Source organism: Balaenoptera musculus, chromosome 20 (assembly GCF_009873245.2).
Source record: "Balaenoptera musculus isolate JJ_BM4_2016_0621 chromosome 20, mBalMus1.pri.v3, whole genome shotgun sequence".
In the NCBI taxonomy this organism is placed as follows: domain Eukaryota; kingdom Metazoa; phylum Chordata; class Mammalia; order Artiodactyla; family Balaenopteridae; genus Balaenoptera; species Balaenoptera musculus.
Genome location: NC_045804.1, coordinates 8,874,554 through 8,897,269, shown reverse-complemented (window position 1 = coordinate 8,897,269; position 22,716 = coordinate 8,874,554). Strand labels below are relative to the sequence as shown.

The 22,716-nt window shown below is 58.5% G+C and overlaps 1 protein-coding gene across 7 annotated transcripts in view; it reads right to left on the bottom strand.

Moving 5' to 3' along the window:
• Positions 1 to 381: 381 nt before the first annotated feature.
• Positions 382 to 22,716, bottom strand: part of SEPTIN9 (septin 9) — a 166,172-nt gene continuing 143,837 nt past the window's right edge. For all 7 annotated transcript variants that reach the window (XM_036836226.1, XM_036836224.1, XM_036836225.1 and 4 more), the window contains 9 exons: positions 13,884 to 14,075; positions 11,252 to 11,380; positions 10,779 to 10,860; positions 10,368 to 10,505; positions 8,291 to 8,408; positions 7,202 to 7,297; positions 6,808 to 6,904; positions 3,305 to 3,356; positions 382 to 2,210 (listed from right to left, as the gene is read on the bottom strand). In XM_036836226.1, coding sequence (XP_036692121.1) covers positions 2,075 to 2,210; positions 3,305 to 3,356; positions 6,808 to 6,904; positions 7,202 to 7,297; positions 8,291 to 8,408; positions 10,368 to 10,505; positions 10,779 to 10,860; positions 11,252 to 11,380; positions 13,884 to 14,075 — 1,040 coding nt within the window. In that variant the 3' untranslated portion in view covers positions 382 to 2,074. The remainder of the gene's footprint in view (positions 2,211 to 3,304; positions 3,357 to 6,807; positions 6,905 to 7,201; positions 7,298 to 8,290; positions 8,409 to 10,367; positions 10,506 to 10,778; positions 10,861 to 11,251; positions 11,381 to 13,883; positions 14,076 to 22,716) is intronic.

Below are 22,716 nucleotides of genomic sequence, written 5' to 3'. Positions count from 1 at the left end.
ATATTCTAGTCTTTTGGGGGCCAAGTTCTCTTGGAATAAATTGGTATGAAATTATTGTCAAATATCGACCAGCTCATAGAGCTCACTGCAACAGATTTCAATTCTAAGAAGAAAAACATTTCCAGGGATACAGTAATAGAAGCAGCTCACAGCACTGCCCTGTGGAAACCCTGCAAAGCCTCCTTGTAATGAATAAATTAAAAGTCTCTGTTCTCTTTTCAATCATCCCCTTAAATCAGTGTTTCTAAGTCCCTGAAACCTTTCTTCCCCTCCCCCCCCAAAGGAGATTAAACAGTTCCCCAGCGATCACTTTCACGCTATCTTCACTCTCATCTGCACTTCCGGGGTCAGAAAAGAGAAAAAAATCCCCACTCCAGAGCCTTCCGGGTTTGCATTTGGAACATTTATTCAGGAAATACATTTTCAACACTTTGTTATTTATACAAAAAGAGACGAATTTCTCAAGAGGCACATAGCGAAAGGCCACTGTGGAACAGATCCCAGGGAAACTAACAATGTTTCAAAATCTGGCTACAGAGAAGGAAAGCGAAGGCATCCCGGGACTGAGGCTGGGACCCCGACGCTGGAGACAGACGCGTCCTTCAACATCTTGGTTTTGGCAAAAATGGCAAGTCGGCAAGTAAACTGTTTCGCTAAGGGGTCCTTCCTCTCTTGGGTGGGGAGGGAGCAAACATGCAAAGCGATGACACTCGCACGCACGCGCACGCGTGCACACACACGCACGCGCGCACATGCCAGGTCAGTCTGCACCCACCCCTCCCACCACACTTCTCACCAAGCCAGGGGTCTGCGGACGGCCGTGCATCTCCCCGTGTCTAATCTCACAGGCCTGAGCCGTGCAGACGTGAAGCCCGCTCTGCAGCCCAACAGTGGGCCGTGCACACCTGATCCCTGGCCAATCCCTCTCTGGGGGTCGTTATGATGGGCTCCAGGGTGGGGGGGGGCGGTGAACAGAGGCCCAGGCAAACTTAGGGCAACACAAAGTCAGGCTTCCCTGGCCTCCCACCTCCCTGGTGGTGGCATCAGCACGGCCTGGGCTGGGAGGGCCGAGTGTGCATCTGGGGTGCATTCACTTAACCAGAGCATCTTGGGCCCAATGGATGTCTAAACAGACAGACAGACACAGGCTTCCCCAGTCACACGGGGTGGGGCAGGGCAGCCACCAAGGCCACAAGGGCCACTCTGAGCGTCCCCAGCCATGGTCCACACGGCACCCCCCTTCCTTCGGGCACCTGCCAGCACTTCCTCCCTTAGCTCCTGCTCCTGATTCACTCACTTGGACCTTCCCAAAAACCAGGCGGCTGGGGTGCATCTTTTCCCTTCCTGTGAATCCGCAATCAGATCCCGGGGGTGGGGGGAGGGTGGTGGGACACGAGGGGAGATGAAGACACACCTCCCTCTCTCCAACTTGTCCCAATTTCTCGTCCAAGGGGACAGCGGGGCAGAGCTGCTGGCTCGCGAGGACGGCTGAGATAAAGGCACTTCCTGCTCCAGGACAGGCTTGCAGGCAGGTGGGCGGGCAGCAGCCAATGGCCTCGCCGCATCTAAGCAATTGGCAACTTGGGTCTCGTGGAATGAACTGCTCTCCCCTAGGGGCGGGGTGGGGTGCTCTGAGTGACGGCCAGGGCCATGTGGGGAGGCAGGGGCAGGCAGGGGCTCCAGGTCCACGAGGATGGCTCCATCCTCCCACGGGCACCACCCTGCCACGCCGCAGAGGCTGTGTCCGAGGGGCACCAAGAGCTGGAGGCCACTCCTCTGGCCCCGGGGCAGGGTCAGGACTGAGTCAGTGGTCCTCCCGCCCCTCCTGGACCTCAGGGACGGCCAGAGAGCCGGCCTCCACTCCGAGGACCCCCCAGCCCGGGTCCCCGTAGTCAGCGGGCTAATAACAAACATACTCAGAGGGCACTCGTCATCTTGTTACTTGGCAGGTGTAAAGGGGCGGAGATGGAGGACACATGGAGAAAATTATATAAAATAAAACGGGGCAGGTGGGTGGGGGGAGGGTGGGGGGAGACGGAAAAGACTCGGGGCGGGGTCCCGGGACAGGCGGTGTCTACATCTCCTGGGCTTCTGGCGCCTTCTCCTCGACACCGTTGGCCACCGCGCTGCTGCCCTCGTGCAGACGCTTCACGCGATAGGCTTCGAAGTGGATGGTGCTGGTGATGTCCTTTATGTTCTGCATGTGTGTCCTGGGAGGGGCCGGGGGGGCGTCTCAAGGAGGGCCACGGGCGAGGGCAGGAGGCTGGCCCGCTCACTCGGCCTGCCCTCCACACCCCCAATCCCCACTGCTTGGCTCCCCGGGGGTCCCCCAGTGGGGCGCTTTAGCCCCACCAAGATAGACCAAGCCTGGGCAGGGGTGTGTGTGTGGGGTCTCCAGGGCAACCCCAGCTGCTCTCGGGACCAAGTGTTCTAACATGTCCCCCTTTCTCTGTGTCAACCCAGTGGCCAGTCCAGGGACAGGGGCTGAGTGCAGAGACCCCCGGGCAGTGCGCAGGGCTGGAGTGTCCTTGCTCCAGTTTAGAAGAGCCAGGCCGGCAGCCAGGTGCGCTGGCAGGTAAGGGGCAGCGGCTTGCGGCAGGCGGCCGGGGTTGGGGGTGCTGGCACCCCTCTAGTCCTGTGTTCAACCTTCCCTTCTCTGCAGCTCAGCACGAGAGATTTGGAAAGGGCCCAAGGTGGGCGTCCTTCCTCAGCCAGGCTTTCCAGCATGGCAGGGCTGCTCCTGGAAGCCAGAGCCCCCCAACCTGGAGGCCACGAGAGATGGTCCCGTCCCTCCTATTGACATTGCCCCTAGCATCCATCCTGCTGGCTGAGAAGTTGGGAGCCCCTGGTACCCTGGTGGGAGCCCCTACCTTCTCTGTTCACCTGCCCAGGCCCAGACCCACCCACCTGGCACCCTCGCGAATGGGCGGAGGATGGGCTACTCCTTGCCTGGGCTCAAGGAAACTGAAGAGGGGCCTCCCAGGTCAGAGGACGCTGGGATGGGAGCTGGGGACCCCCAACACACGTCCAGCGTACAAGACCTCCGGGGGCCCTGAATCTAATGGGCTCAGGCTGTCGTGATGCAGACTCAACCCTTTTCAAGTAGAAGTAGAAAGGATTTTCACTTCTTGCTTCATTTCCAAGAAGGTGTTTTAGAAAAAATGGGCCTCCGAGGTCCCTCCCGGGAAGGCAGGCAGATAGGTGGGGCGTGCCGACTGCTGCTCAAGACCTCCACCCGGCCCCACCCCTCCCTCGGCCCTGACGGAGGCCCCTCCGGCGCTGTCAGCACCAGCCCGGCTCTCACCTGATGAGGAGGTCCCGCAGGTAAGCAAACTCACAATGCGTGGTGTTCTCGACTGCGGAGAGACAGAAGGGGCTTTAACGTCAGGCAAAGCCCCTTTCCCCCAGTGCTGGGCAGGCAAGCGGAGGAGGGGTCCACCGCGCACAGGCGAGCAGTGGGCACCTTGGCTCCTGCCCTCCAGAGGGTTCTGCTCTAGCAGGGAGATGGCACCGTCACCCGGCCAAGACGGCCGCGGGGGAGAGCGCTAGGCTAAGAAGGCAGTGACGGTGGGGCGGCTGCTATGCCGGGGGGACCGGGGGATGCCCCAGGGGAGACCTGAAGACGAGAGGGGGGCTGGGAACGGAATGAGGCAGGAATCAGGGCTGGGACTTCTCCCCCACGTGCTCAGGACACACACAAGGACACCCGTGTACAGAGACCAGGCACCGGGGGTGAGTGTTTACACTGAGCTCAAGAACCAGCAAAACTGAGCCGTACGCTGCCTGGGGAGGTGCACACGAGGACACACAGAGCCTCCCAGACTGACAAGCCGCAGAGCAGTGGACAGCTCTGGGGACGCGGGAAGAGGGCACGGAGGTGTCCCCAGGTCCCCACGGGCACCCTGGAGCAGGCAGGTAATGCCTTGGGGCTGAAGCTGGTGGCAGTTACTGCCACACTCCAGAACTACGTGGGAACACTCTGCCTGCTGTGTGGTCAGCAGGTACTAGCACACCTTTTAAAGGGTGGTGAGTGGCATCACCTGGACTGAGGGAGGTGGGCGGAGAAGGCAGAAGGAGAGGCTATTCTCTGCTATTCTGTGGAGGCGTCCAGCCCGGGGGACTTAATCCGACCTTCACACACCCTACGGGATAGCGACTAAGGTTCCTCTTCTGTGGTTGTAGGGAGATGGGGCTCAGAGAGCGAAAGAGGTCTGCCCGGGTTCCACAGTCCGTGAGGCCTGGCTCCCTGGTCCAGGCTTCCCCATCCCAGAGCAGCAGGGTCTTTCTGAAGCTTAAAGGGTTGATGAGCCGGCACGCAGGGCCTCCAGTGCTCCTGATTGGATTTCACTTGCCTCTTGCCTGGGCTCTGCCCTCCACACCCCTGCCCTCCTTTTTCCCACACCCCCCACCTCTACAGGGCTGTGCCCACACTAGAACCTTCTGCCGGCTGACTCTCACGCAGCCTTTTAATCTAACTTGGAGAAGCAGTGAGAGCTGGTGGGAAGAACAGAGCTCTGAACCTGGAGTGAGTGTGTTTCTGCCGCTTCCTGGCTTAGGTAAGTAATTCTGGCCTCTCTGACCCTCAGTTTCCTCATCTGTAAAATGGAAATAATAATGCCACCACCTCGCAGGGACATGAGAGAATTAAATGAGTTAATTGTGTGCTTTATGACACCAGCCTACCTCTTAAAACATTTCAGAAGGCTTCTAAGGATGAGTAAAGTACCTCAGGACGCTGGTGTACATACACCAAGTCGGAGGAAGAACAAAGAACTAGGACTGGTGGGGGTGGGGATGAGGAGAAGCACTTAATAACTCTGGCTGAGGGCCAGCACAGAGTGGCCAGCTCTCTGGTCAGCTCCCAATTCACAAGATCCCAGAGATTAAAAAAAAAAAAAAGTCCACCAGGTCCTGGGGAAGTTCAACTATTCTAAGATAGGGCAGAAATTCCCTCCAGGGCCTCATGAAGGCTGCTGGGATGTGAGAACCACAACCCCACCACTGCCTTTACAGGTTCCATGGGGCTGTTTCTCATCACCACCCTTAACGTGAGCTGGTGGCACCACAACAACGCACAGGTCATTCAATGCGTGGTATCCCGGCCAGAGCAGGAGAGGGGGACACAGAAAACCAGCCTCGCTCATTTCCTGACAATTTCCTTTACCGGCTGCCTGCAGGGCCCTAGTTGGCCACCAGGGGGCAGCAGAGGCCTGTCAGCTGCCAGGCTGCCCTTCCCTGCCCCTCCCAGGTCCCCACTGGCCCGCCCTTTTTTTTTTTTTTTTTAAATTTTTTTGGGCTGCGTGCGGGATCTTGGTTCCCCGACCAGGGATTGAACCTGAGCACCCTGCAGTGGAAGCGCAGAGAACTACTGGACCACCAGGGAAGTCCCCCCGCCACCACCATTTGGCCCTTTCTTATCCCGAACTTCTCCACCCTCCAAAACATACCTTCACAAAAAGGTTCCTAAACAGCAAGATTTCAGGAAGAGAGGAAATGGAAGAGGTGGAGCCAAGGCGGGATGAGCCCAGGGTGAAGCCTAATTGAGACTGCCCAGGTGGGTCAGGGAGGTAAAGGAACTTAACAATTAATCCAGGTAAAATGAGCCAGCCTGGGAATGCTCCATTATATCAGTTACTTAAAAGTATCTGCTTCCCCAAAAGCTCCAATGGTCTCTGAGACATTCTCTCATTTTATTAAACTCTTGGCACATGGTACCCACTTTATGGATGGTGAAAGCAGGGGCCCTGGGGGATGAAGGGACATGCCCAAGGTCGTGAGCTGGGCATGGGTTGGGGTGGCAGCAGCTGCAGCTGAAAGCAACTGCTGGATTTTCTGCTTCCTTCTCTGCGCTGGGCCTTTCAGCCAAGTGAACAAGGAGCAAAGTGGCCTATTCTACTCTGTTCTAAACAGGGACAACAGAACAGAGTCGGGGGTGGGAGTAAAGAAATGCCCAGGTCCACCCCACCCAGGGTCATGGCCACCGTAGTGGGTTGGATTGTGTCCCCCAAACAACGTCCAACTCCCAACCCTGGGCATTTGTGAATGGGACCCTATTTGGAAAAAGTCTTTGAAGGTATAATTAAAGTAAGGATCTCAAGAGGGGGTCATCCTGGATTTAGGGTGGGCCCTAAGGCCAGTGACAAGTGTTCTTATAAGAAGAGGGAAAGAAAGACACAGGCACACAGAGGAAGGCTGTGTGAAGACAGAGCAGAGATTGCAGTGATGCGTCTACAAGCCAAGGGATGCCAAGGACAGCGGGCAGCTACCAGGAGGGCGGCAGGGAACAGATTCTCCCTCGGGGCCTCCAGAACTCTGAGGATAAACTTCTGTTTTAAGCCACCCAGACTGTGCTGGTTTGTCAGAGCAGCCCCAGAACACTAAGATGGGGGTCCCAGGAACTTCTGGGGGTGGGAAGTGGGGAGGGCATCTGGTTCTCAGCTGGACAGAGCTATAGCCCAGCCCTTTCCTAGGCCCAGAGAGGCGGGGTGATTTGTCCAGGGTCACACAGCACGCCTGTGAAACCCCAGCACCAGGACATAGAACTTGACAGTGCCCGTCATACCTCCTTCCTCCCTGGATATTTCCCCGCCCATGAGAGATGGGAGTGGAGGCGCAGCTCCGTCAGCTAACAGCTGTGGGTCCCAGACGAGCCACTTGCCCCCTCATTTCCCCCCAGCCGAGCGGGAACCATGGGACCCCTCGCCATGGCTAGGTGGGCAATGCAATAGATGAACGCAGCTCCCAGTCAGCAGAAGCAGCTTTTATTCTGACCTGTCTGGAGGCCCCAGACATCAGCTCAGCGATTACCTTCAATGGTGCCCCATTTGGTTTTCCTTCCAAGGATCCTTTTCCCGTTCACTTGGTACTCATGGTCACTGCCCACCACGGCGAACGGGATCATTTCCTGGGGGAAGGGCAGGCAGCATTGGTCACGCGAGCGTGCAAAGGCCAGTCCACTCCCTGGGCCCCTGGGTGGAGCTGCCCGGAGTCCAGGCCCCCAGCACTAAGACCCTTGGCCTGAGAAGGTTGCATGTGGACACTGGCACCGACTCCTCCTAGCCCAGAACATCACGTTCTCATGGCTCAAGGCCTTCCCACCCGTTTCCCCAGACACCCTGGAGGGGGCGGGAAGACCCCCACCCATGTCCTCTAGCAGGAAGTGAGAGGCCTCTGGGAACGGCATCCTGGTCGGTCCACTTACTCGGAATTTCTCGTTCACCAGCCGGTCCTCTGAGTCCTCGTCAAACTCCTTCTGGGGGTACACGTCGATGCCGTTGGACAGCAGGTCTGCGGTGATCTGGGGGTCCAGAGGGGAGAGATGCGGGCACCGTCCACGCAGCAAGCAGGACAAACCCAGCTTTGGGGCATCTGCTCATGCCACAGCCTCCACGAAGTGAGTGGCCCCAGGCTCGGGATCAGGGGTGGGCTCTGGGGGGCTGGTGACCCTGCTACTCTCCAGTTCTTGTGCCTCCCGAGTGGAGGAGGGGCAGCTGCAGACCTGCCTGCCAGGAGAGGAGGCCGCAGCCGCCCAAGGGACCCGGGTCTCTGTCCCGGGTATCTCCCTGTCCTTGTCCTCCAGCTCATCACACCCCCAAGAAAATCACTCAGGCTTGCCGAGTCCTCCCCTCCCTGAGCTCTACCTGGAAAGCCTCTCCCTGCAGCTCACCATCCTGCACAGGTGCACCTGCTTGTGTTAAACCGTCACCACCCTCTGCAGCGACAGTTACCCATATGGGTGATGTTCAGTGATAACATCCCGGTGAACAGCTGCCATTTCTGCCCTGAGCGCAAATGCCTGTGTGCAGCTTTGGGAGCTTTCTCGTTCCTTTTTCCTCCAGACGCACCCATTACCAGGGCACCGTCCTCCCCTGAGCATGCTGGGAAAATCCCTGGCACCTGGGCTGTGAGCGGAGGCCCGCGGGGCGGTTTTGAGGGGGGGGGAGGCGGAGCTTTGGGGATTACACTGAGGGGCCTCCTTGCTCACGCCCACTGAGGTGGAGGCTCTGCGGGGGCCCAGGCACCTGGGTTTTTCAAGTTCCCCAGGTGGTTCTGACGTGCGGCCCTGTTAGGAAGAAGCGGCCCAGGGCTCAACCTCCTGCTCGGACAGCAGCCCAAAGCGGGACAGTGGCAAAGAAGAAAGCGGCCAGCTGTCCCCTGGTGGAGACTGTCCCTTTCGGACCATCTCTTCCATCTAATAAAAACGTGGCATGCTTTGTCTGACGGCCCCTCACCCGCCTCGCTCCCACAGAGGGGCAGGGGGCCAGGGAGCTGGGCGGAGATGGAGCCCTACCCGCTGTTTGAAGTAGACCCTCTCCTCCAGGGTCAGCGTGTCAGCCTTGGCGATGACCGGGACGATGTTGACCACTTTGCTCAGGCGCTTCATGAACTCGATGTCCAGGGGCCTGAGGCTGGAGCGGAAGGACATAGGTGAGGGTGTGGCTGGAGGGACGTGGGAACTGCGGGCAGGAACGAGGGAGGGGGGCCTACTCCAGCCTGGATGGAGCTGAGGGAGGCCCCTGGGGTGCCTGCAGGGGCTCCCAGGTGGGTGCACGCTGACAAGGTCAAGGCAGTGGGCTGAGGGCTCCAGCCAAGCCAGGAGCGAGGGACAGAAGAAGGAAAAGGGCTCCTGGGACACACTGAGCCCGGGCAGCAGGGGGCGGAGGGGCAGGCCTGCTCCAAGCACCCTCGTACACAAGCTCCCAAAGCCCCCAGTGTGTCCACTCGGAGAAGTGCTGCCCCTGCCCCCGGCTCAGGTGGCCATCGTGCCATGGGTCCTCGCTACGGGGGAGAGGAAGGAGGGATGGGAGCTCACTCGGCCCCACCTCCTGGGACGGGCTGGGAGGCTGCTCTCTGGGGCGGTCCCAGCCCCCCGCCCACAGGCTCCAGTGCGCCTGAGATCTGACGTGGAGAGAGGCTTATTACCCTCCAGCCCCTCCCTGCCCCCCACCGACTCGAAACCTCTGCTCAGCAGGTGTGTGGGCAGGGCCGCAGGACCCCCGAATGGCGGGCACCACGTTCCCACCAGGAGCAGAGCTGGTCCGCTCTCCTCCCCCGTCAAGGCTCAGTCAGTCGCAGACATGGGGTGGGGCTGAGGCGGGTTCCAGGAGGAAGTCCGAACGAGGAGGGCGAGGGGCCACCAACCCCACAGGCCCGGGACCCGAGGGAGGGGACGGCACAGCGCCCAGCTGGGTCCCTGCGGACGCAGCGGTGCCCACCCTCAGCTCGCCGGCCGGCTCTGCTTCCCAGCGTCGGCCTCGGTGGAGCAAAGCCTAGACCAGCTGGACCAGCTGCCGTGGGGCCCACGGCTGAGCCCGCTGTCCCCCAGAGGGAGAGGCTCGGCCACGGTCCCTGCTCTGGTGCCGGGCCTCCTCGCCCCTGAGTTGACCCGAGCTGCGGGCAGCTCGGGGACTTGGCCTGGTTTCCCACAGAAGCCCCAGCCGAGGCCTGCCGCCTCCTGCCGGGCTCCTTCCTGGACGTGCCTGCGGGGCTGAGGCCCCCAACCCCTGGGCTCCCTGCTCCGAGTAGAACCGAGGGTAGAACAGCCAGAAAGAGCCAGAGCCTCAGGCCGTGGTGACCGGCAGGACGCTGGGCCCCAGCTCTCCCTCTCCATCCACCCACGCTGCCTCCCCACCCCACTGCTCCTGCTGTCCTCTGGGTGCTGGGTCCACCTCCTCCCCACGTCCTGACTCAGGACAAGCCCGAGGGTGTCCACCAGCGGGCAGAAAGGCACCAAGGTATCCGGCGCGGACAGAGCCACAGGGAGCCAAGGACAAAAGGTCTATGAGGCCATCAGGAGCCCAGCTGCCCTCACAGGGGAGACCACCCCTGCTCAAAGGAGGCAAGGAGACCCCCCCACCCCTGCTCCGGGGCACCCACCGCAGGCCAGCCTCGCTGACCTGTGCGTGCACCTCTAGCTGCAGACAGAACCCGCAGGAGAAAACAGCTCTCACCAAGGTGGCCTCGACCGACAGCCCTTATCCAGCCCTGCCAGGGGCCAAGCCCGTTCTCTGTGCTTTAAACCCTCCTGGTGGTCCCCGCCGGGGACTGTTATCACATCGTCATCACCCCCCTTAGGGACCAACAGCCACCCTGGAAGAGCGGGTAGGTGCTAAGGACACACAGCCGGAGTCTTAACCCGCCTGCCAGGGCTACCAGGATGGCCGGCCTGAGAAGGCAGGTCCAGGCCCCGAACCATCCTGGGCCCGCCTGGTCCTCCAGCCTCCCAGGCAAGCTGGAGGGTCCACAAGTGGGTGGGACGTGGTATGGGGGCAGAGGGAGACTGGGGCACACAGGCTGCTGACCACGGCCCGCCCAGCCCTTCTGCACTCAGGGCAGACCAGCCCCAGGCCTCGGCTGTGTGCACCTACGCGTGGCCGGTGGCGGGGATGAAGTACAGGCAGCAGTGGACGCGCGTGTCTGGGATGCGCTTCTTCCGGTTGATGTTCACCTCCTCCTGCAGGTACTTCTCGTACTGGTCGTTGATGAACTTCATGATGGGCTGCCAGCTGCATGGAGGGGCCCCAGTCAGCCTGCACGCGGGACCCCCACCACCCGAGCTGGGGGGCAGGCCCCCGTCCCCACCCGCAGGTCCATAATTCCCCAAGTCCCAGCCCAACGCCCGTACACGTGTGGAGGCGTCTGACATTCTGAGCAGAGCAGAGACCCGCACTAGCCTCCCATGCTGACCTTTGACCTCAGGGATCGGGGGGAGGGGCAAGATTCCCAGCAGCCCCGTTAGGGCTCTTCCACCCGGGGAAGTGGCCCCCGGAGCCCCTCACCAGTTCTCATTGTTGATGTGGTCCCCGAACCCCGGCGTGTCGATGACCGTCAGCTTCATGCGGACGCCCTTCTCCTCGATATCTGCACAGAATCCCAGCCCCATCGAGCTCAGGGGGAGACCCAGGACCCGTACAGACACCCCAGCCAGGCTCCCTGACCACCCTGCCCCAAAGAAGCCCACTTGGGGCGCCCCCAGGGTGCTGCCAGGGAGATGACAGCCTGCGGCAGGGAAGTCCAGCAGAGCTGATGACCCTTATCCTGGGCACCCCCTGCCCATGATTTTTGGTGGAAAACTCAGCTATCTCCAGGGGGCTCTGACCAGGGCCTGCAGGGGTCCCGGAGAGCAGCCCCGACCCCTCACCCTTCACCCTGAGTCTCAACGTGCCCAGAGGTGTTGCCGAGAGTCACCAGCTCAGGGGACCTGAGGTCCCTGACTTGGCATCCCTCCCCCCAGGCCCCGCCCGGCACTCACCGTGTGTGATGGACTTGATCTCAATGGTCTTAGGGATGCGTTCCTCCGAGGTGGGCTGCACTGACTTCCGGCTGATCTTGGATTTGAAGAGGGTGTTGATCAAGGTGGACTTTCCCAAGCCGCTCTGCCCTGGGGAGAGAACGGGGCTGGTTGGCGTGGCGCTCCAGAGAGGGCAGGTCACGGGCCTGCGATGCAGTGATGCCTGGGCATCGCCCCCCAGCACACCTTGGTTGGGGGTGGGTCAGGGGGAGGTCAGGAGGCAGGAGGGTGCCCGGGTGGTGGCCGAGCTCTCACAGTGCGTTGTGGCAGAGCAGGACACGGACCCCTCGCCTTCTGACCACAGGGATGGTCAAACTGCCCCACGCGAGGTCCTGGGGTGCCCGGGAGGAGCTGAGATGCAGAACACTGTTGGGGAGGCAAAGTGGGGGCCAGGCCCCTCCAGTGCAGCTCCACTCTTAGCTGTTGGGCATACTGGGATCGACGTGGGGTTTGAAGGAAAAGCCCTACAGAGCCCCCCACCCTGGGACCTCAGGCTGGAGGGTCTGCATCCCCCAGGGCCAGGCTGCCCACACTGTGGGGCTCCAGTCCAAAGCCCCGGGGGCCGGGCTCCCCGCCTCCCAGGATCATCTCGGTTGAAGAGTCGGCATACTCAGCACACAGAGCCTGCAGCCAAGTGACCTCCAGGCTCCAAAAAAGGCCACTGCTGCAGTTCTTCCTGGTACAGGAGGCCTGACCGGGCCCCCGGATGGTGGGCAGCTGTGCCTCACTGCCAAGGGCAGGGACAGCGCTGACCAGTGCCCACATCAACAGACCTGGCAGCTGAGGGGCTGAGGGGCCAGTGAGCCCCCGGGGCATCAGCCGCCCCCTGGTGTGGCCCCAGAAGAGATTCTGGCCTGGCTGTGAGCCCAAACCTCACGTCACCCACAGTCCCCTCCTACAGCAAGAGGGACGAGGGCAGAGGGCACAACAGGGAGGGGACCTGGACTCAGTCGTGACTGGAAGGCCCCTCCTGCTCTAAATCACCCTGAACCTAGGGTCCGCCTCGCGGCTGCTGACCCACGTCCCGCCCACGCAGCCCTTGCCGTGCGCCAGGCACTGTCCTAAGAGCGGCAGTTTAACCCTCACAACCAGGTGCTGTCATTAGCCCATCAGACAGATGAGAAAAACTGAGGCCGAGTCCAGACTGAGGATTAGAAGCAGCAGCCCAGCTCCAGGGCCCCAGCCAGGACCTTCCACATCGGGGGTTAATAGCGGCAATGGCCACTGACGCTTATAAGAGATGCCTCCTATGCACCAGGCACACCTCAGCACCATGCACACGTGCACACACATGCACGCACACGTGCACACACAGGCACGCACCCGCACACGCATGCACACAGGCTCACACACTCCAGACTTGGAGCCCCATTGCTTTGCCTCTGCGCTGAGCTGGCCTTAGGCCATGGTAACCAATGTTACTTTTAAAAATTAAATCACACTGATTTTCCAACTTTGATAACCTTTCAGGGAAAAGTGTGGATCCCCCAGAGGGTGGCGTCGGGAATCCCTGGCCTGAGCTGTTTACTGGCCCTCCTCCTCACCCATCTCCCCTTCTGCCCAATGGTTTTGTGTCCCCACCAAGCTCAGGCCAGGGGCTACATCAAATATTCCAGCCATGGCCCCTGACACCTGGGAGATGCCAACCAGGATATTTTAAAGTTTATCCTGTAATTATTATTATTTTTATTACCACCATCCTCATAATTGCTTCTGAAATCTTCTTGAGTGCCCATGACCACGCCAGGGGCCGAACACGTTCTCCCATTTGCCCCAGGACTATCCTATTTTATGGATGAGGAAACTGAGGCTGATAGAAACCCCAGGGAAGTCTGGGCAAGCATCAGGCAGCTTAGCAGGGGCAAGGCTGGGATTCTCCCCCTGTCTGCGGACCCCCCCCACAGGCGCCCTTCCACCCTGGCTGCATCTTCTGCGGGGGCACTGCCGTGGGAAGGAGGGTGGAGGCGTGGAGCCCGGATTGTGAGCTGAATGACCTCATCATGCCCTCTCTGGGCCTCATGTCTGCCTGTAAAATGGGCGCTCCCTTCACAGGGTTACTGTGAGGACCGAACAGGACCTGAGAGTCTTCGGGAACAAGGGCTGCCCACTGTTCCCCCAGCCTAGCCCCCCAACCCTGTCTGGGCCGGGCTGATCAATGACCACCCCCTCCCCGTGACCATCCATCCAGCTCTGCAGAGGGCACAGGGGAGCCTCCAGCCAGGCCTGCTGGGTGCGGGGGTCAGCCCACCCAGGGCTTGAGCCACAGCGATGGGGATGCCTCAGCAGAAGGTAAAAGCAGAAGGCGGAGGCCACTGGTCAGAGAGCCGTCGTCTCCTGAGCCCCTGCCCGGCCCGGGGCCGAGCTGTCTCTGGGGTTCTTAATGTAATGGGCAGAGGCCCTGCTGAGGAGCTGATGGAGGCCGAGACGCTCCCGGCGGGCACGCGTACACACACACGACGCCACTCGCAATCCGTCCTGCAGGCCAGGTCCGTCGCCCCCGTTTTACAAGAGAAGATGCCCCGGAGCCCGTGTGGCTGGCCCGGGGGCAGGCTTCCCGTGTGGCTCTGAGCAGTGCTGGGGACCGGGGACTCACCGACCACCATGATGTTGAACTCGAAGCCCTGCTTCATGGCCTTCCTGCGCATCTGCTCCAGGATGGAGTCGATCCCCACGTAGCCGAAGTCCACGGGGGCCTTCTCATTCCTCTGCGCGGGCGGCTGCTTGAGCCCGGCGTCTCTGGGGGTGTCGGCCATGTCGCCAGCGCTGCCGGGAGCTGCCTCGGTGGCTGCGGGACGAGGAGCGGGCGCGTTAGGGGGTCACATGCAGGCGTCTGCTAAGCCCCCACATCCTCAGGTGGGGAAACTGAGGCTCAGCTGCCCGGGAGAGCCCTGAGAAACGCCCCGGGGCTGCAGCCGGAGGCCCACGTTGTCCTGCAGCCACTCAGCTTGGCCCACAGAGCCTCACTCCAGTTCTCAAGCCACCAGCCCTGCCTAGGCTGGGGCCCTTCCCTAGGCTCCAGGGCAGGGCTGACCCCTGAACCCTCCTCTATCTCACCTGAGCTGCACCCAGGAGAACTAGCCTGAGCACGGCGGGGAGCGCTCTTTGCCCCCCACCCTCCTGCCCTGCCCGGGGCACCCAGGTGGGCCCCCCCCATCTCCTTCACCTTTGGCCCCAACACCTGCTGCAGCCTGACGGCCAAAGGGGCCCTGGGGGTCAAACAGCCAGGGTTTGGGTGAACCCATGAGCCAGGACAAAGGAGAGGACAGCCCTCCGAAGGAGGGGACCGGCACTGGCTCAGTCCCAGGTACCAGCCAATAGCCCTGGGGCGGCAGGAGTGCTGGGACGAGGGGCGTTCTTTCGAGGCAGGAGGGCCTGGATGCAGAGCTAGCTCCTCCGGGCCCAGCGTTCCTGGGAGATGGCAGGAAGGAGAGGGCCCTGGGCAACACCTGGGGCACTGCCCCCGCCTCCCCCCCTTGGACTGGATCCAGGTGGCAGTCTTCTCTCTGGCCGCCCAGCACCTGTGGGCCTCACACCCACAGGCCAGGAGGAGGTTTTGCTTTCATGTCTGCGGACAGGCAGCCGGGGCTGAGATGCTCGAAATATCTCAAGCTTCTGCGGTCTATAGGTTAGAGCCTTCCTCCTTTCCTCCCGGGCTGCCCTCAAGAATCCACATGCCCAGGTTGGAGGTCTGGGGGTGGGGGGATGCCACCCAGAAGACCCCCAGTGGGGACCTGAGGTGCACCCGGCCAGCAGGGCTGGTCAGGGCGCTCAGGACGGTGCAGGTTCCCCACCAGGGTCCGGCTGGAGCACTTTGGCCGCGTCCCACTGAGCCCCCGACGTGGCACATGCCCAGGCCACACCCTCCCCGACTGGCCCCCCAGATCCCCTTCCCTGCCCCCTTGGGTCCAAGCTCTTCCCACTAAGAAGGATTTTCGGCTTCATCCTACCTCCCAGGAAGGATCACCGTCTCTCCTCCTGGGGCACCCTGAGCTCATGGGAAGCGACCACACAGCGAGTCCAGATGCCTCCCCCAGCCCCGCGAGCCCCTCCCGCTAGCCCTTGGGGAAAGGCTGTTGGTTCCATGGGCATCGGCTCCGGGTGCCCCATGCTCCAGGGGGCGTGCCCCACCGCCAGGGTGGGCAAGCAGCCTTCCCAAACATGCCCTCCTGCCCACCCCCTCCGACCCTGCCCCAGGAAGCAGCAGGACACAGGTCGCCAGGTCAGGAAGGTCACTGCTGAGCTTTCAGATAAACTGCCTTTCCACTTCCTGGGGAAAAAACCGGACTCTACCCCGTCCCCAAGCTCACACCTCTGCAGCCACATGTGTCTTCAGGAGCGTCAGAGGGAGCCAAGATGGGGGCCAGCACCCTCTCCTCCCACGCCCAGGCCCAGGCCAGTAAGACAGGAAAGATGACGGGCACCGTTTGCTTACAAATCCGAGAAATTGGGGTGTCGCTGGTTCATCCTCAAGTCAGCCAGCCACTTCCCCATCTCCTCTGCCCTTGACCAAGCACAGCCATTCCTGTTTCACAGAACGGGGGTGCTGAGCAAGTAACATAATGCATATAAAAGCGCCAGGGGTTGCCAGGGGGCCCACGCATCTCTCCTAACAACAGGCTGATGCTTGAGGCTTCGGTTCCAGGTCCACCCCCACTACCGCCCTAGGCCGGGGAAAGGCGAAGGGCCCAGGAGGCAAGGACCCCCCGTTCGACCGCTATTTGCGGGCCTCCTCCCTGCATGGCCGGGAAGGCCTGTGCCTCTGTTCGCTCTTCAGAAACACTCTGCCCCCGGGCTCCGGCATCTTTAAATAAACAAAGACCAGAGCTGCATCTGGCCTGAACGTGTGGCTTTGGGGCTGTTTCCTGGAGACAGACATGGGGCCTTGTCTCTCAGGACGGCAGTTCAGCCCTGCCCCACGTGACCGAAAATTGCTTCCATCTGTCTGCGGGTCTGGGAGCCATTCTGCCCGGGACTGGGCCAGCCCCCCACCCCACCCCTACATCTCCCTCCATCCCTCACCCCCTCCCGAGCAGCACGGGGGGGTGGGGGGCGTCCCCTGAACCCCCTCACTTCCCTCCACGGGCCCTGGGAGCAGCAGAGCGAGAGAGACTCCAGCCGGCCCCTCCACAGGCACCAACATCCACTGCAGAAACTCAAACCAAAGCAAACATCCTGCCCACCAGGGCCCTGCTTGAGAAATAATCATAAAAACATGACAAGCACCATCCCTCCCGCTGAGGGAAAGGCCTGGCCTTTTGCACAGGTGAGGGTACATTCCCGCAAGGTCCCTCCTCCTCTGGGAGGCCCCCTGGTGGGCAACCCCAATTGTGCCCACCCAGATGGCCCGCAGACACGGGACCCTCCCTCTATGCCCACCCAGCCAGGAGGCTTTGGGGTCTGCCTTCAGGACCCCGCAGGCAAGAGTAGAGGCCGTGGCAGGCCAGCTCGCCCAGAGACGCTGTCCGCGACCCCTTGCAGGCCCCAGGGGGCTCCAGCTGGCTGGATGGGACGGCGGAGACCGGCGACTCCAGCACCATAACCATCCAGTGTGGCAGCCACGTGTGACTTTTCAAAAACTGTGATAAAATATACATAACACAAAATGTACCATCTTAACCAATTTTAAGTGTGCAGATCAGGAGTGTTAAGTCCATTCATGTTGTGCACCCAAGCTCCCAACTCATCTTGCAAAACTGAAACTGTCCTCATTAAGCACGAACTCCCCAGTCCCCATTCTACTTTCCGTCTCTATGAATTTAACTACTCTGGGTAGCCCATATAAGTGGAGTCATACAGTATTTGTCTTTTTGTGACTGGCTTGTTTCACTGAGCTTAATGCCCTCAAGGTTCATCCATGTTGTAGCACGTGTCAGGATCTCCTTCCTTTTGAAGGCTGAGTAATATTCCACTGTATGGATGGACCACAGTTTGCTTTCCCATTCATTCCTTGATGGATACTTGGGTTGCTTCTATGTTTCAGCTCCTGTGAATAGTGCTGCTGGGAACATGGGTGTACAAATATCTCCTCGAGACCCTGCTTTCAAACCTTTCGGGTGTAAACCCAGAAGTGGGATTGCTGGGTCAAATGGTAATCGTATGTTTAATTTTTTGCAGAATCACCAACTGCTTTCACATGTGACTGGCGTGCTTGAAATGCACCTGGTCCAACGGAGGATCAGAATTTTTTATTTTATTTAATTTTAATTAACTTCAAATAAAGAATGACACATGGCATATGGCAACTATACTGGACAGCACAGAATTCTTGTCCAACCTACTCATTGTACAAATGAGGAAACTGAGGTCCCCAGAGTGATTTTTTTCTGAAATGCATTGGAAGCGGTCTGGCCAACCTGAGACCTTCACTGAATTTAATCAGCCCTGTAACTTCACATTCACTCCTGCGATATTTGATTAATATCCATGTCCCCCCACAGACCGTGAGCTCCAGTGAGTATGGCAGTGACATGTATGGATCCCCACTGAGCCTCCAGAGACCTACAAGGAGGGGACACTCAACCAATACTCCTGAACGAATGGGGTCTTAGGAGTCTCCCCTCAGCGTGGGGTGGGGGGGACAGGGAGGAGGGCTGTGCTGCCCCAGGCTGCCCGCAGACCCTCCACGAAGGCCAGACGCCACCTCCTGACCCGCCCCCCAGACCTGTGTCCAATCCACCTCCTCCAGTGACCTGCCTGCGGCTGAGGCCTCACCCTCTTCCCCATGGCCCTGTTACCCGTTTTTGTTTCACACCCAAACTTCATCAAATGCTATTAATAGGAAAGGGAAGTTCTTAACAGAAAAATAAGAGGTTTCACATTTATGTCCAAGGTGACTCTCACTTCAGGCAAGTAGAGCAAGAGGGAGCCCTGGTCTTTAAATGTGGAAAACTCAGGCTCAGAGAAGTTAAGTAATTTATCCAAGGTCACACAGCACGAGCTGCTGCTACTTTTCACTGCTCCTACCTGGGAACCCCTTGGGAAAGGGGATGGCGGGGCGGGGGGGGGGTGGCGGTGTGTGGACCACCATATCCCCTCCTTCCCAGAGCCACACTCTGAGGAGGGAATGTAGGTTTGCGGTGGGGGTGGTGACCCCTGGGGCAGCCTCACCCCCTGCTCCACCGGGTCGGCCACTCTGGGTCAGCCGCTCTCTCCCCAGGCTCCCAGGCCCAGGGCAACATCCCTGCCCACCACAGCACCACCCTCCTCTGGGGAAGAAAAGCCCAAGTGACCACCTAGGGTCGGGGGGGGGGGTGACCTTAACACGCCAGTTTACGCCCTCCCTCCACTTCCTAATCACTTTCTTTACTGCAGTAACAGACACAACATACAACCTTGACCATTTTGACCATGTTAAGTGTTTGAGTCCGCGTCATTAAATACATTCAGGATGGCATGTAACCGCCACCACTACCCACCTCCAACGCCTTCATCAACCTGTACAGAAGCTCTGAGCCCATCAAACACTAACTCCCCCCTCCCCCCGTAGCCTCTGTTCTACGTTCTGTCTCTGTGAATCAGGCTCCACTAGGAACCTCATATAAGTCGAGTCATGCTGTATTTGTCCTTTCGTGTCGGGCTTCTTTCACTGAGCATAATGTCCTCGAGGTTCCTCCCTGTTGCAGCCTGTGTCACAATTTCATTCCTTTTTACATCTGAATAGTACTTCATTGTTTATCCATTCATCTGTCCATGGATGCTTAAGTGGTTTCCACCTTTTGACTATGATGCATGATACTGCTATGAACATGGGTGGACATGTGTCTGTTTGAGTCCCTGCTTTCAATTTTTCTGGTATCCAGCCTAATTATTAACAGAACCCAGGTGGTGCTCAGACACCGTTTGGACAATAGGTGACACGGTCATCCTGCAGTCAAAGTGAGGTGCAACGCCCCCCTGAAGGCTTTGAGGCCAGGAACCAGGGGCCTCGGGTTCTCGTCCTGGCTCCACGTGGTCGTTTGTGGGTCCCTCCAGCCTGCCCTGCACTCCCCCCCAGCTCCTACCCCACAAGCTCCTCAAACCTGAGGCCATGGCTCGCTCAGCGGTACCCCCAATCCTAGCCCAGGGAGTGGCACAAAGTAGCTATTCGAGAAATACCTAAAAGGTCCACCCACGGATGAAAGGATAAACACAACACAATGGAATATGAGCCATAAAAAGCACTGATGTAATTAGAGAAATACAAATCAAAACTGCAATGAGGTATCACCTTACACCGGTCAGAGTGGCCATCACCAAAAAATCTATAAATAAATGCTGGAGAGGGTGTGGAGAAAAGGGAACTCTCCTACACTGTTGGTGGGAATGTAAATTGATAGAGCCACTATGGAGAACAGTATGGAAGTTCCTTAAAAAACTAAAAACAGAACTACCATATGACCAAGCAATCCCACTACTGGGCATATACCCTGAGAAAACCATAACTCAAAAAGAGTCATGTACCACAATGTTCATTGCAGCACTATTTACAATAGCCAGGACATGGAAGCAACCTAAGTGTTCATCGACAGATGAATGGATAAAGAAGATGTGGTACATATATACAATGGAATATTACTCAGCCATAAAAGAAATGAAATTGAGTTATTTGTAGTGAGGTGGATGGACCTAGAATCTGTCATACGGAGTGAAGTAAGTCAGAAAGAGAAAAACAAATACTGTATGCTAACACATATATATGGAATCTAAAAAAAAAAAAAATGGTTCTGAAGAACCTAGGGGCAGGACAGGAATAAAGACGCAAATGGACTTAAGGACACGAGGAGGGGGAAGGGTAAACTGGGGCGAAGTGAGAGAGTGGCACTGACATATATACACTACCAAATGTAAAACAGATAGCTAGTGGGAAGCAGCCGCATAGCACAGGGAGATCAGCTCACTGCTTTGTGATCACCTAGAGGGGTGGGATAGGGAGGATGGGAGGGAGACGCAAGAGGGAGGGGATATGGGGATATAAGTTATACGTATAGCTGATTCACTTTGTTATACAGCAGAAACTAACACAACAATGTAAAGCAATTATACTCCAATAAAGACGTTAAAGAAAAAAGCACTGATGTCTTAGATGAATGAATAAAGGATACGTGGCATACGTATACAATGGAATACTACTCAGCCATAAGAAAAGAATGAAATAATGCCATTTGCAGCAACGTGGATGGACCTAGAGATTATCACACTAAGTGAAGTAAGTCAGACAAAGACAAATATCATGATATCACTTTTACATGGAATCTAAAAAAATGATACAATGACCTAACTTATTTACAAAAAGGAAACAGACCCACAGACATAGAAAACAAATTTATGGTTACCAAAGGGGAAAGGGTGGGGGAGGGAAGCAGGGATAAATTAGAAGTTTGGGATTAGCAGATACAAACTGCTATAAATAAAATAGATAAACAACAAGGTCGTACAGTAGAGCACAGGGAACTATATTCGATACCCTGTAATAAACTAAAATGGAAAAGAATCTGAAAAAGAACATATATATATGCTAAAGAATATATTTACGTAAAAACTGAATCTCTTTGCTGTACACCAGAAACGAACACAACATTGTAAATTAACCATACTCCAAAAAAAAAAAAAAAAAAAATTAAAAAAAAAAGCACTGATGTCCTGACAGGCTACAACAGATGAACCTTGAAAACATTACGCACAATGAAAGAAGCCAGACGTGAAAGGCCACATACGGTATGAGTCCATTTAAATGAATGTCCAGAAGAGGCAAATCCATAGAGATAGAGAGCAGATGCGTGGCTGCCAGGGGCTGCGCCATCATGCCTACGGGATTTCCTTTCGGGTGATGCACACGCTCTGGAGCTAGGTAACGAGGACGGCGTTTCCACATTGTGAAGAAGCGCCACTGCCGCACACCGCACACGCTCAATGGGTGAATTGTATGGGATGGGGATTATATCTCAATGAGCTGTTATGTTACGACAGAAACGAAGACGCTGCTGGTAGAGACGGATTGAAAAGAACCCGCTGTGCCCATGAGTGCCCACCAGCCAGCTGCAAAACTGGAGGACAGCTGAGGCCCAGACGCCCCCACTCAGGCCTGAGGTTGTTGCGCACCCCCCGTGCTGTCTGGCCGTGGAAGCAGCCCGTCATCTCCCTGCAAGGATGTCCAGACCAGCCAGAGGAAACCTTGGCACTTTCCCTCCGCAGGCCGCCATTCTGAGGCCAGGCCCGCGTCCCTGGTGGGGAGCCCTTGTCCCCACAGGCTGGTGGCAGCTGGTCCCGCCGGTGATGGGGCTGCCCTCTCCTTCCCCACAGGGGCCTGCTGGGCCGCCTGTTCTAGGAGTTGACGGGGGCCAGGGGGGTGCCGGTGCTTCTAAATCGGGGAGGCAGGAGTCCCATCCTCTTCCACACGCCTTCACGGGGACTGTAAGTCACCAGCGCCAGCTTCGGACTTCTGCTCCAAGTGAGAAACTCTCCCCCCGCCCCCAGGGCTGGGATCGCTGTCTGCGGCTCGCCAGGACCAGGGCGGTGGGACACACATCTGGCTGGGAGGTACCGCCCAGAGAGAAGCCTGCTCCCAGGTGGGACGCCTCCCAGGGGGGTTCACACTTCATCGCAGCCCCAAGGCGGCCGTGGGAGGGGGCTTGGCATAGCAGGCCTGCAACACCCAGGGGTCACCCTTCTCCGCCCGCCCCCTCCCTGTTTGTCCTGCTGCCCAGAAACGTCCCCGCAGGTTCCATCCTCCCCGAGCATCAGCCCCATCTGCCAAATGCAGAGGTGGCTCTATGGGAGCAAGGGCCCCTGGGCCGCTGCCTGATGCTGCTCCCAGCCAGAGGGGGCAGCCACATGGCACCCGTGTCACAGGCAGGGACACAGCCCAGGACAAAGCTCTCAGGGTAAAGCCAACTCAGTGCTCCTGATCTCACCCGATCCTCCCCAGGCACAGCGGTGCCAACACCCGCACAGGCCTTGCTCAATCACTGCCCACAGTGACCAAGCAGAAGGCAAAGCCAACCTGTCTACAGACACCCACGAGGCCACCCAACAGGAGCCAGTGTCACCAGGCAGATCCAGGTGGACCCACTCAGAGGTCTGATGTTGGGGGTCCTAGGGAGCCGACCACCATGTACTCTTCCTGCAGGAAACTGTGTCTCCAGCCAGTACCCCGCCCTCAGTGAAGCCCTCCTTCCCCCATCCCACCCTCGCCCAGGTGCTCCTCGCAGTCAGGCAGCCTCCTGGCTTCATCTGGCAACTATGCACACAGCAGAGGGGCCCCCATCCCCAGCGGCCCTGGAGTCCACCCTCTGGGACCACGGGGAAGGCGGCACTGCAGGCAGAGGGGACAGCCGCAGCCCCCAGCAGAGCACCTGAGCCCATGGCCAGGACCAGACAGCAGATGCTCCTTGCCCCCTGCAAAGAGGCTTCTTAAAGACGGGCTACCCGTCTTTAACCCGTCCCCGATG